A 12,644-nucleotide genomic window follows, 5' to 3' on the forward strand; every position below is an offset into this window, starting at 1 on the left:
TCTCCTAGAGCATGGCATCTTAAATTGAGTAAGGCCCTTGAGAAAATTGACTTCTCTAGATGTGTTGCAGACAATTTGTTGTTTATTTATGCAAAAGATGACAATATTATTCTAATATTAGTATATGTCGACGATATCATTGTCACAGAAAATAATGATGCCAAGATTGATGAAACAAAGAAACTACTTCAGAAAATGTTTGATATCAAAGATCTTGGGCGATTAAAATATTTCTTGGGAATTGAAGTTGTCCACTCAAAAAAAGGATATTTATTTCTCAACGAAAATATGCTCTTGGCATATTGAAAGAGACAGGCAAGCTGGGATGCAAACCAAATGATACTCTGGTAGAAGCAAAGGCAATTTGGGAAGAAGACGAACCTAGCACAGATATTACAAAATATCAAAGATTAGTAGGCAGATTGATTTACTTAACCGTAACACGTCGACTAGATATAACATGCACCATGAGTCATGTTAGTCAACACATGCATAAACCCTGTCACAATCATTGGAAGGCAGTTAACCGCATCCTCAAGTACATCAAGAAGGCTCCAGGTCAAGGACTCTGGCACAAAAGAAATAATCACGTAGATATTAAAGGTTTTTTTGATGCAAATTGGGTTGGTAGTTTGGATCCTAGATCGACAATAGGCTATTGCATATATGTGGGAGAAAATTTGATATCCCGGAGAAGCAAAAGACAAAGGGTGGTCTCCAAGTCAAGTGCCGAAGCAGAATATAGAGCCATAGTGACTACAACAAGTGAGATTACTTGGGTAAGAGCTCTATTAACAGAAATAAAGCTTGATCCAAAATCACTAGTTCCTATGTTTTGTGACAACAAGGAAGCAATCTACATAGCAGTTAATTCTGAGTTTCACGAAAGGACAAAACATATAGAGATCGATTGCCACTATATTCGAGAAAAGGTGCAGAACGGGGAAATTCAAACCCTTATGTCCACAGTAATGATTAGGGTGCAGATGGGTTATTGAAACATCAACTCATGAGGGCATTAAGCGAGTGGAGTTGTTTCAATGCCTACGCCTCACTTGAGGGGGAGTGATGGAAATTGGTTATCGTCGATCATGCACTGCCTGCACTCTATTAGGAGCAATCCAAAGAAATCGGTTTATAACAAAATTTCCTTTTTTTCTTTTCTTATCCTTATCTTTTATTTTGTTGTTGTTACCATCAGAGCTTATAAATGCTTGTAAAGAGAATACGCATATTATCATCAGAAATAAACAGCAACACCACAAAGTGTGGTTGTGTTCGTTCATGTAGGATTACACCAAATCCGAACCACGTTATATGCTTAGTGTTTCTTTTTCTCCAATATTCTTTACTAAGCCAATGCCAAAGATGAAGAGGGACTAAAATGATGTTGGAAAATTGGGACCACGAAAGAGTCAATGAGGATGTTGCCAAGGGCTTGGGAGTTTGCTTGTCAGGATGATGATGTGGAGACAAGTTGGGTGAAAGCACGAGGCACCCTTTTGTCCTCTCCCTGGGCAACCGGTTGTGGGTGAATCACAGAAGGAGGAGGAAAATTCCTGTGCAGGGAATTTCGCCTTACAGTAGTGCCGAAGCAGAATATTGATGCTTGTCAATTGGATGTTTTTTCTGGCAAGAGGTTGATCTTTTCCCTGTGATGTTTAAAATTGATCCAATTACAATGAACCGACAACTTATTTTTACATAAAACCCGTGTATAAAACCCCACATTCTTACGCTAAAATCTTCATATATATATATATATATATATATATATATATAGAGAGAGAGAGAGAGAGGACCGTTCAACGTCCAAAATCTACAACCAACACAAACGGATGACTCCCTTTCTCCAATGCTTGAGCATCTCATGTTCTTGATAACTTATTTAGTAAGAAACATGATTTACACAAAGACTTTAAGACATTTAGGTATGTTTTTTGAAACATAAAAAAATTAACAGCTCACAATGCATTTAAAACTTTACAATACAAAGTATTGTCGGCCCGTTGATTTTTAGCGCTTTCTAAAATGCATCTAAACATCAAAAATTTATAATCCAAAACATGTCGCTCATTAAATGAATGATAAAAATCCAATATGTAAAGTCCGATTGATAAAAAAACTCGATCATTAGAGAAGTAATGATGTCGATTATCAATGATTGTATATATTAAAAAATATATTTACATTTTTTTTTTATAATCTAAATGCGTAGATGTGATCACTATGCTTCATTTAGTAGATAACATTTAATGGTTTAAACAATTTTCATGTGTAGATTTTTTTAGCTGAACAAAAAAATCAATTATTCAAATTACACTAAAAATCAATAATTCTTGTTGAATTGATTCTATCCAAAGCATGATTTTTATTGAATAACCAATGATGAATGCATCTATATGTTTGAATTAAGCATTAAATACGCATCTACATGTTTGAATTAAGCATTAAATACATGGACGCTCAACGTACTGCAGTGTTAAAAAGACCCTTTAGGCTTTTGAAGCACTGCTAAAGGTCAAATTTTTGCTGGGACCTTTAGCAGCACTTCAAAAGCAAGCGCCCTAAAGGACCTTTTTAGCATGAGTGCGTGACGCTCAGCATAAGCCTTGGGGATAAGGATTGTAAACTAGTTTTACCATGCGGATAAGGATGTTAATCAAATTTCCAGCCTAGGTCCAAACTAGATCTAAATCAGGATTTCAGATCAAGACAATACTTATCCAAATTCAGGTCAGATCTAGAACTAAAATAGATGGATCCATTCAGATATGGGTCTTATAGAAGGATAAAATGTTGTTAGATCATATTAGAACTTTGTATAATCTGACCCATTTTAGCATCTCATGTAATTAAATCGATAAATTTTGCTCATTTTAGTGGACCCAGTACCACAAGAACCAATTACAACATAAAAAGTCTTTGAGAAGGTGATCTAATTCCTATATTGACTCATTAATGCATGGGCCAAATTGGTTCATATTAATCGTTATTCAATGACTTCTCATGAATGGATCGGAACCTTTATCTTTGACTCAGTGACCAGATGCATGCAGCTCTAAACTACCAACTCAACCCAATGAGGCTATACGCGCTAGGTCAAGCTTGGTTCGGATCCAACCTTTATAACGCTAAGGGGTTTTCTTGTTTTTTGTCCAGTTAATTTGGAAAATGAAAAAAAAAAGAATAGGTTCACTTTTGAAACTGCGAGTTTTTCTTCCTCTCTTTTAAGTCTAAAATGAAAATCGGGAGCCACTTACAAAACGACAAAAAACCAAGCCTTCAGTGCTCCTAACAGCCGGCTTGGAATGCGAAATTTATACTTACGGAGCCGACTCCCGAGTGTGGATCCAGGGACCGACTATGTGCCACAGGCCCCACATGAAATGTTGTCATGTGATTGGATATGGCACTTAGCCATGTCACTTAACCGCTCCTTTGATCTCAACTGGCCCACTCCCACCTCATATAAAGTTGTTCAACCAGGCTGGACAACTTTATGGGAATTACAACAGCCATTGGATCATGCATGATCCAAACGCTATTAATCCGGTACCACCATTATATATATATATATATATAGAGAGAGAGAGAGAGAGAATCATTTTGATGTTGCATTTCAAAGTTAAGGATTCTATGAATCTTGCCTCTTACCCTAGTAGAGCAACCTAGAGTTCCATTCAAAACAGCATCTTAGTGGAGCTAATCAAGACCCAATCTTTGCCTAAAAACCAGAGAGAGAGAGAGAGCATGGGAAGGTGAAGAGTGACTAAACAATGTTCCGATTCGATGAAGATGCTTATTGTTTATGCATCATAAGCTCAAAACCATCCAAAAATTAACAAGAATGGAAGAAGTGGCTATGCAGAAATTTTCATAATACTTATGGCTACTTCTAGAATTGACCAATTTTCGTGGTTGGGTTCTATCGTTTTTCATATAAAAAATGAAGTGCTGTACGGGTGGATCAGGTAGTAGAAGTCAAAACAGCTGTTGATCCAAGTGACGCAGGTAAATGGATCCCCAACGGTATATGTAACTTTGCATTGAGCCTTGCCTCGGTATCAACATCCAAGGTTGATCCATAGCAAAATCGATTGATCCTCCCACGCCGTAGCCAACAACCAAAACAAAAAGTCACCCTCAATTTTAATCACTCAATGCAAGGACAACTCGCTTTTTTTTTTTTAAAGGCAAGCTGGGGTTAGGCTGACCCCAGCCGCCCCATGTAGCAGAGGGATTCGATCCTGGGCCTTCAGCTTGACACAGGACCCCGCTTACCACATGGGATACCACATCAGTGGTAAGGACAACTGGTCACTGCAGACAAAAATCGACACACGGCACCTTTTCTGCCACTCTTGTTTACGATATGACGAAGGAATAGTCCAAAACCTTCAATGATATCATAACTTTGTCATACAAAATGCACGTTCACTGTCAGTCGAAAGTGGTTCAGGGAAATCCCAACCAGTAAATCTGGAAGCAACACTTAAAAGCAGGACAAGAAATTCCTGGGGAGTTGTTAATTTCTAATTTACCAGCTGAAAGTAGGGTTGCGTATCCAAGGGGTCCCTCGTTCGAATCCTGCAGGCGCCTGCCCCCAGCTTGGCTATGAAATGAACCCTTTTAGCCTGAAAACAAGTGAGCATGGATGCAGGCATTGTTACAAGCATTGAACGCCATTCACTCAAAATTAGCAATGTTTTTGCCGTTTTGATGGCAAAAGAACTACGTCTCCCAAGATCAGCCATGCATGCATGTGATAACTGACCAATAGAAAGAAGCTGTTATCACAAAAAACAGGAATGCTCGAAAACGGGATGTGGATCAAATAAAAAATTTGGGTTTCATTCCATGAACCAAAACAACCATTTTACCGCCCTAGGCTGTAGATCATGTTCTATCGAGATCAACCACCACCCTCATTTGCTACTTGATGAACAGAAAACGAAATAGAAATATACCTCAGAAAAAAAAAACACTAGACAGCCAAGGAAAGAGTGGAATTTACCCATCTTTTCATCTTATGTTCAATCAAAAATGGTGGCAACATGACAAAACGAACCAACAAGAAGTCCTTATCTTAAGTTTGGGAGCAAGGATTCAAGTCGTTTAAAAAGACATAATAAAAATTTAGAAAGCGATGGCCATATCTCATTTCACCATTTTCAACCAAGTAACCAAGAATTCGATATGGAAGCATCCAGCCATGAAGAGTGCTGCAACTTGGTGAAGATTACAGAGGCACTCTTTTCATTTCTCTTCCATTCTTCTCTCTGTTAAGCACTGTACGAGCACAAGTTCTCAAATCCCATGTACTCATGCTTCTCAATTCTCTGGATCATGTTTGATATACCGACTCCACCTGCAGAAATAAATTCCATGACACGTGACTCTATGGAACTCTAAACACACAAAACAAGGAAACAAAACATTTATAACGTTCTGTATGATGCTTATCCGTCTGGTAGGCTGTAAACCACCTCTGTGAGGTGGTGTATGCAAGCATCCCATATAAGAGGACCTTGACTTCTTACCTAGTGAGATTGCACTAATAAAAATTGTGGAAGCCAGAATGAAGATAATTAGGGACGCTCTCCCCAAAATAATAATCAACTTCCTCACAACATGTTGCCCCACAAACGCAGCTACTGTGGCCACAGCAATGAAATATAGTGCTGCCATACAACAGAGAATTCTTCAGTCAGGCCAACTTTCAATAACTCTCACAACAATATAAGAAGACTTGCAGTTCGTACCATATGGAACAGGGAATCGTTTTAGAAGGTAGTATTCTACAACAGACATGGATGAGGAGAAAGTCATGGCAAAAGTGGCTGTAGCGCTTGAAACCTGTGACAGAGTGATGACCCACGTTGAAGGTAAATGAGAAGAGCACACTACATTTTCACGTAGAATAAGAAAAACAGAAACACATGCATCAATGCAGAAATGCAATGCACACAAACACAAGCACGTGTGTGCAAAGAAAGTTACATAAAGATAGCTGTAATGCCACATTAAGTACGAGTGCAGGTATGGGGTGCAATGGGGTTAAGAAGACTATGACAGGAATTTCTAAAAGATGGGTACGAGGCTATGGACACACACAAACATACATACATACACATATGTATGTATGTATATATATATATATATATATATATATAGAGAGAGAGAGAGAGAGAGAGAAATGCATGAGTATACTATATTTTACATAATGCTCTACAATAGAGTTGTAGAGTTGTAAACTATGAATACGAACTAAAGGTTTAAAACATGTTAAAGATGTACAATTAATTAACACTTAATAAGCAAAACATATATAGCTAACATTGGTCCCTTTTTATCCCGAGCATTATCTACATGTTCATTAGATCATTAAATCGATTGAGTCAGGTACAAAACTCAGTTGACCCACACCCGAAGTACCCAAGTACTTGTACAGGAACGACACTGGTATGAGGGGCTGGTAGAAGTACCCATGTTACATAGATTAGCTAAAAAGCTCAATTGAGTGATCCCTTGACAGAGTAGGGTTTACTTTGGTAATTGGGACTAGGTGGCAGAGCATGCTACACATGTAAGTTACACCTCTCAGGAACATGCTTATTTGGTTGGAAAAGCTAGACCTTAACAGCACCACTACACGAAAAACAAAAATGTTGTATGGTACCTGAGGTGGTATGCCCAGCTCCAAGAACAGAGGACCTAAGATAAAGCCTCCTCCTAGACCAAGCAGGCCGCCAACTATACCAGCTAGTATGCCACAACAACAGTAGAGGACCAGCTGATGGATCCTCCAGTTCGTCCCTTCTTCACCCTTGGATGCTATGGTTCTCCTTCCTTTGTATAAGCTAACAGCTTCAAAACCTGACACCCCAAGAGACACAGGGATCTGAGGACATAAATGTGCATGATTAGCCTCCAATCATTTAAATAAGAACTGAAATAATTCAACACTGCAAGTGCTAGAGGCCTAACCTGAAGTAGGTTTAGAACCCAGTACAATGTTGAGCATGTTGTTGTATAATTCTGTACATGAAACATATTTGAAGAATCAGCAAGGTTAGGGATAAAGACCCCATAGAAAAAACATTGGTTTTATATGTGCAGGTAGCAGAATTTTAATGGCTCCAATTAAATAACCAACCTTCGAAATCTGAAGACCAAGGAATGCAACCCACACAAAGATGAGAAGGAAAAACTCCTTCCAGTAGACATTCTTTAGGATAGGAACCTGGATGGATAAAGGTCACAAACTGTGAGTACCGATGACATCTAGAAAAGAGATGAAGCTAATTAGAACTCACTTCTGCATCTCCAGATTCATTGCTCTCTGTTTTTACACCATTACTTGGGCCACTAGGAAGAGGTTTATACTCCACTTCCTCACTCCCTGAAACCCACAAAAGGAATTGAGATGATGAATATGAATTGCTGGGAAGCATGAGCAGTGAATACATGGTAGAGGTGTCCTCAGTCATCTGAGCTACTAAAACAGAGTTTCAACATTCTGGCATATTCTAGGATCCATGTAATGGGAGAATGAAATCATTGCTTGCTTTTGAAAATGTATCACCCTCATAGAAGAGACTGACCAACTTACCATTTTGTTTAGCAGCTTTGGCAGCCTGAGATAGAAAAATAGTGCATTCAGACAGTTGACAAACCTTGAAAGCCCACCAAGTACTTGATAACTGCTTTTTTGAGCAAATGAAAGTTATACCTTTTTAATTATGGTCTCTTTTTTCCATGTTTCGACGCCTTTGATGAAGGCCTTTGTTGATGTACCTGATTGAAGAAAAACAATTGTATTTCAGTAAGAATATAACTTTGAAAAGCATGATCATGCATATATGAGAAAAAGAATTACCTAGGAAGAGGATAATCAGCAGTACAGTTACCATCCAGTCGGCAAAAATGACATTGAAAGCAACACCGATACTGATTCCCAGCATAAGCATAGGTTGGAAAAGTAGAGCCAAGTCATAATCAATAATTGGCAATGGCAGTGTAGGATGCCTTAGTTTTAAATTGTAATAAACAGTGGACCCTGCTGCACCCATGATCATACCTGGCCAACAAAAACCATAAAAATCAGATATTCCACAAGTTCAGTTGCAAAAGGCCTGAGTTTTTGGTTCTTTTCCTAATGGGGGACCTTTGGCACTGTAATGGATCTTAAGGAAGAAGTGAATAACACTATAAACAGAACAGCATGGAGAGGAAACAGGGCGTGGTAATTGTCATTTTTCTTATCATCCAATAACTTCGCATGTCAGGATGAATGCAAAATTATTATCTCCATTGAAATCATAGGATCCGATTGGGAAGGAGAATCTTTAACCTGGGCACAATGTTTCACTTTGAGAATGTTCAACAGTTCTATCAGGAAAAGCAGATCCGTGGTGAAGGTACATTTTAGCTTTATGACAGTAGACAAGAATAAGCCCATTCAGCTCATGACCATGGCGTGCATACAGTGACGATGTTATCTGCATTAACTAGACTAGAAACGATTAAGGTTGCTTTATTTCTGAGAAGCGGAAAATTGCATTCTTACATTTCGAAATGGCTGTAGATGACTTTGCATCAAACCCGATTATAAGGGTGAGCATGGGAACGAATATCCCTCCCCCACCAACTCCTCCTACACTCCCAAATGCTGCTCCTAAGAATCCAATTATGGTACCCACAACTATCCTCCAGCCAAATTTCAAAGCCTGAGAATGGAAAAGTAAAAACATCAGTAATTCCAGGTACTCGCTGTTGATTCCCAGAGGGGAGAAAATAAATCGAATAAAACAAGAACTGACGTAAAACTAGAACCATTGGTCACAGCGCACGTAAACTGAGCAGAGATTTTTTTTCTAGAAAAAGAAAAACACATTAAATGAAAAAACATCCCTTCCTTTGCATATTCTAAAGCCTCGAGATTCAGACCTTCAGATAAACCTCAAAGCACAATCCATATACATCATGAATAAAAAAAATACCCCAAAATCCGAATATTCAGGAAAATCAGAAAAACAAAAGTGATGAATCAGATGGTAGAATCCAACAAACGATATCTACAAGCAAAACAGAACCAAAAGGAAGAATAAATTCACATCATTTTCACTTGATTGCAAAACAGATCTCACAAAACATCGACCAAAGCCCGGGCTTCACACAAGGAAGAGCAGAACTCACCGGCCAAACATGCTCATACGCTGTCACGTCGGGCTGCCATAGGAAATTTATGACCTTCAGCAGATAATCCTTCTCCGGCTCTGCACTCGCAACGGTCTTCAGGTCATGCAGCATCAGGTTTCTCTCAGCCGCAACGAAGACGGACGCTAGTATGCAGGTTAATCCGATTATGGGAATCGACCTCGAATTCCTCCAATCTGCTCCAGTTCGTGCCATCTGGACGTCCTAATCTACTTTGTTTCTGGACTTTCACCACTCAAAATCTGAATTCCGCCTGTTTTACCTCTCAAATTCAGGCTCTTCTTACAGTTTCGCCAATGAATTATGAATTAGATCAAGAATCCCCAGTAAGATTCTACGGAAACTATGGCTCGGAGGGGCTTCCGTAGCTTATGATCTCTCCCACGGCTAAATCTCGCCCGAAACAAAAAATTCCGGCTACAACCGTCGCCTGAAACGGTTCCGACGCGAAGAAGGAACTCGTTCACAGACGCGCAGGCCGGAATTCGGACGGAAGACGGGATCTGCGGAGGATGAGGAATCCGGAAAGGAGGGGATGGGAAAAGGAAGGAGCTTCGGATTTGGCGTGTGAGGACGGAGAGGTTGGGACTTCGACTGTACCAGTATGCGTCTTTGGAGACCTCCCTTTCTCTGTTCTCCAAGAGGGGGCTCCGCATTTAACGCCCCGACTGCAGCTAACAGAAGGGCAAAAGGCCCTGCCGAATCGACTGCAAGTAAAAAGAGAGGGAAAAAAAACACACTCAAGGATTAGGAAAGAAGAACGTTAAAAGCGACGTCGGGGAAAAAAGGCTAAAACAAAACAAGACAAAACAGAAGCTGCAGCCGAGTTCAATTCCTAAACTACCCTGGTGTTTCTGTCAAAATGACTAACCAAGGACGCCAGAAATTTTCGACTCAGTTGGCTGTCAGTTGTGTTGCACTAAGCTCACGTTTGAAAGTGATGCACAACCGAAAGTTTTGTACGGATTTTTTAACCCTTTCATACTAAAGACTGTTTGGTTGAAAATATTTTTTTTTAGAATATACTTTTTCATAAGAAACATTCTTCCATAAAAAAGGGTAGAGGAATGATTTCAAAAAATTTATTTTTACACTCTTCCTCGCTATCTCACTACTCACCCACCATCTCACCATTAGGGGTGGCAATTTCTGACACGACCCACCAACCCAACCCGCCTCTTAGGCGGGTTCGGGTTGGGCTTAAGCCAACCCGTTTAATAAACGGGTCGACCCACGTAACCCGTTTATTAAACAGGTCGGGTTCAGGTTGGGGTATGCCAACCCGCCAACCCGGCTGACCCGTTTAATAAACGGGTTAGGCGGGTGGGTCAACCCGCCAACCCGTCTGCCAACCCGCCAACCCGACCCGTCAACCCGACCCGCGAACCTGAAAAACCGTTTACCCGACCCAACCCATTTATTAAATGGGTTGACGGGTCGTGTCGGGTTACCCGTTTATTAAACGGGTCGGGTTCGTGTTTGCCACAGCTGACCCGTTTAATAAACGGGTCGGGTTCGGGTTGAGGTGTGCTGACCCGCCAACCCGACCCCATTGCCACCCCTACTCACCATCACCCACTTCCTCACTAAAGATTCACTTGAGAATCGGTATCAGCTGGCCAAACGATACAGTTCAGATTCCGATACTGACAACACATGAATCCAGACCGTAATTATCACTCAGTCTGTAGTATGGTTTATCAACTAAGGTTGGAGCCGAGAAATCAAATGAATTATTGAGAATGAATCTACCACTCAATAAGGGCTAGATTCTCATATACCATAAACAAAAACTGCGTTAAACAACCAATAAATAAATTCAAGTCCAGTGCATGATTTGTGAAAAGATCAGGGGCAGTATGATTGCACAAATATTTGTGTATTAAGCACCTTATCACCCTCTATCTATCTCGAGGATAGGGCCTATCAAGTGTGGGACCCAAGACTTGATGGAGGATCTTTGGTTGCTTAATACATGTAATACTTGTGAATTTTGTTTTAATTTTTTAATTTAAGTAAATTTTTAATTAAATTTATGTTAAAATCATATCAAATTTAGGCAAAATTTAAGAGTTTAAATTAAGCTAGAACTCTAGTTAAATCCGTTGTGAGCCGCATATCTCGTAGGATATCTGATTTGGTGATTTTGGTTATAGGTTGGTTAAAAAAATATATTTTTTAAAATTAATGGGCTTTTATTTTGGATTTTTCTACTTGAATAAAGTTTAAAATTTGGATTCTTATTTAGATATAGGTTTTATTAATTGAGTATGGATATAGATCTGATATGATTTACTTTTATTGGATTGGATTAGATATAACTCAGGATATTTGGATCCAATCTTATTGGATTTGACCCATAAAGTGGGACACTCTTAAAAATGTTATTATTGTTTTGATAAAAAAATTGGTTGATCGATGGCTCACCTATTAAATCGGAGTTTACTTTATCGTTCATCATTTTGTGAGCATCAAAATCGACTGTCTACATGCACAAATTGGTTTTTAATGTTGATTAAATTTTTTGGACGATCCATCTATGTATGATTAAATCTAAGACCACCACAATAATTTACATTTTTAGAGTTATCAAATTGACTATTTAAACATCGAATTTTATTGAGTCTTTGGGTCTGTTGGCCTCCCAGAAGGTTACCATGTCACAAGAGCCCAAGCCAGGGTAAGAAAACCTCGTATTTCTTATCTAACTTAATCAATTTTGAAATTTAATAAGTTAAGACCTACAATTTATTTACTTATTTTATTAATAAAAAATGTTAATAAATATTAATCTCTTATATTAGAAATGAGACTCTTACCTAGACATGTCTATAAATAAAGGCCCTTATGATAGGGATGTGCATCTCTCATTTCTTCTTCCTCAAATCTTCTTCTTCCTCCAAGCTATTAGAAAAGTTCAGACCTCTACTAGAGACCTGCAACAACCATGGTGAAGGTCTAATCGAGCTCAAAAAGTGATACAAGTGAAGAAAAAAGCACTGGTGTCATTGCGGGAAGAGTGTTTTGGGTAAAAAAATCTCTACTTTTATGATATTTGATTTCGAAATGCATTAGCATACCCTCTTTTTTATTTAGGGTCGGAATATACATGTAATATAGGCCATAGAACATCTATGGCTATTAGATCTATATGAAAATGATTTTTTAAAACTCAAAATGGTGTTTTGGAAGATCGATTTTGAAAAATGATTTGGAAAAAACTAGTTTTGAAACCCTAAAAATAAAAAATTATGTAAATAGATAGATTTATATTTTATTTGATTATTTAACATGAATAATAAATATAGAATCATATTTTTTAGTGTTGTTTCATTGATCATAATGTTCTAAATATGTCTCTTACATAGATCTTGGTTAAAAATACGCGAAAATTATTTTAAAGAAGGTTTTGCAAAAAATGT

At 38.6% G+C, this 12,644-nt stretch overlaps 1 protein-coding gene across 1 annotated transcript; it reads right to left on the minus strand.

Moving 5' to 3' along the window:
* Nucleotides 1-5,000: 5,000 nt before the first annotated feature.
* On the minus strand, nt 5,001-9,947 carry LOC149814778 (sulfite exporter TauE/SafE family protein 3-like). Its single transcript, XM_089989395.1, has 12 exons — nt 9,202-9,947; nt 8,573-8,732; nt 7,883-8,083; nt 7,736-7,800; nt 7,616-7,640; nt 7,320-7,405; nt 7,160-7,246; nt 6,991-7,041; nt 6,683-6,904; nt 5,766-5,859; nt 5,544-5,684; nt 5,001-5,371 (listed from the first exon to the last, which is right to left on the minus strand). Exons 1-12 carry the CDS (start codon nt 9,415-9,417, stop codon nt 5,286-5,288), a joined length of 1,434 nt encoding a protein of 477 aa, XP_089845521.1. The 5' UTR covers nt 9,418-9,947; the 3' UTR covers nt 5,001-5,285.
* Between the last annotated feature and the right edge of the window lie 2,697 nt (nt 9,948-12,644).

Source organism: Nuphar pumila, chromosome 15, assembly GCF_984573655.1.
Source record: "Nuphar pumila chromosome 15, dmNupPumi1.hap1.1, whole genome shotgun sequence".
Classification (NCBI taxonomy): domain Eukaryota; kingdom Viridiplantae; phylum Streptophyta; class Magnoliopsida; order Nymphaeales; family Nymphaeaceae; genus Nuphar; species Nuphar pumila.

Coding starts and splice junctions, on each gene's coding strand:
- LOC149814778 (XM_089989395.1), bottom strand. CDS start 9,417: ATGGCACGAACTGGAGCAGATTGGAGGAATTCGAGGTCGATTCCCATA. Junction 7,801..7,882: donor GCTGATTATCCTCTTCCTAG/GTAATTCTTTTT, acceptor TTCTTCAATCAG/GTACATCAACAAAGGCCTTC. Junction 5,372..5,543: donor TATTAGTGCAATCTCACTAG/GTAAGAAGTCAA, acceptor TTATTTCTGCAG/GTGGAGTCGGTATATCAAAC.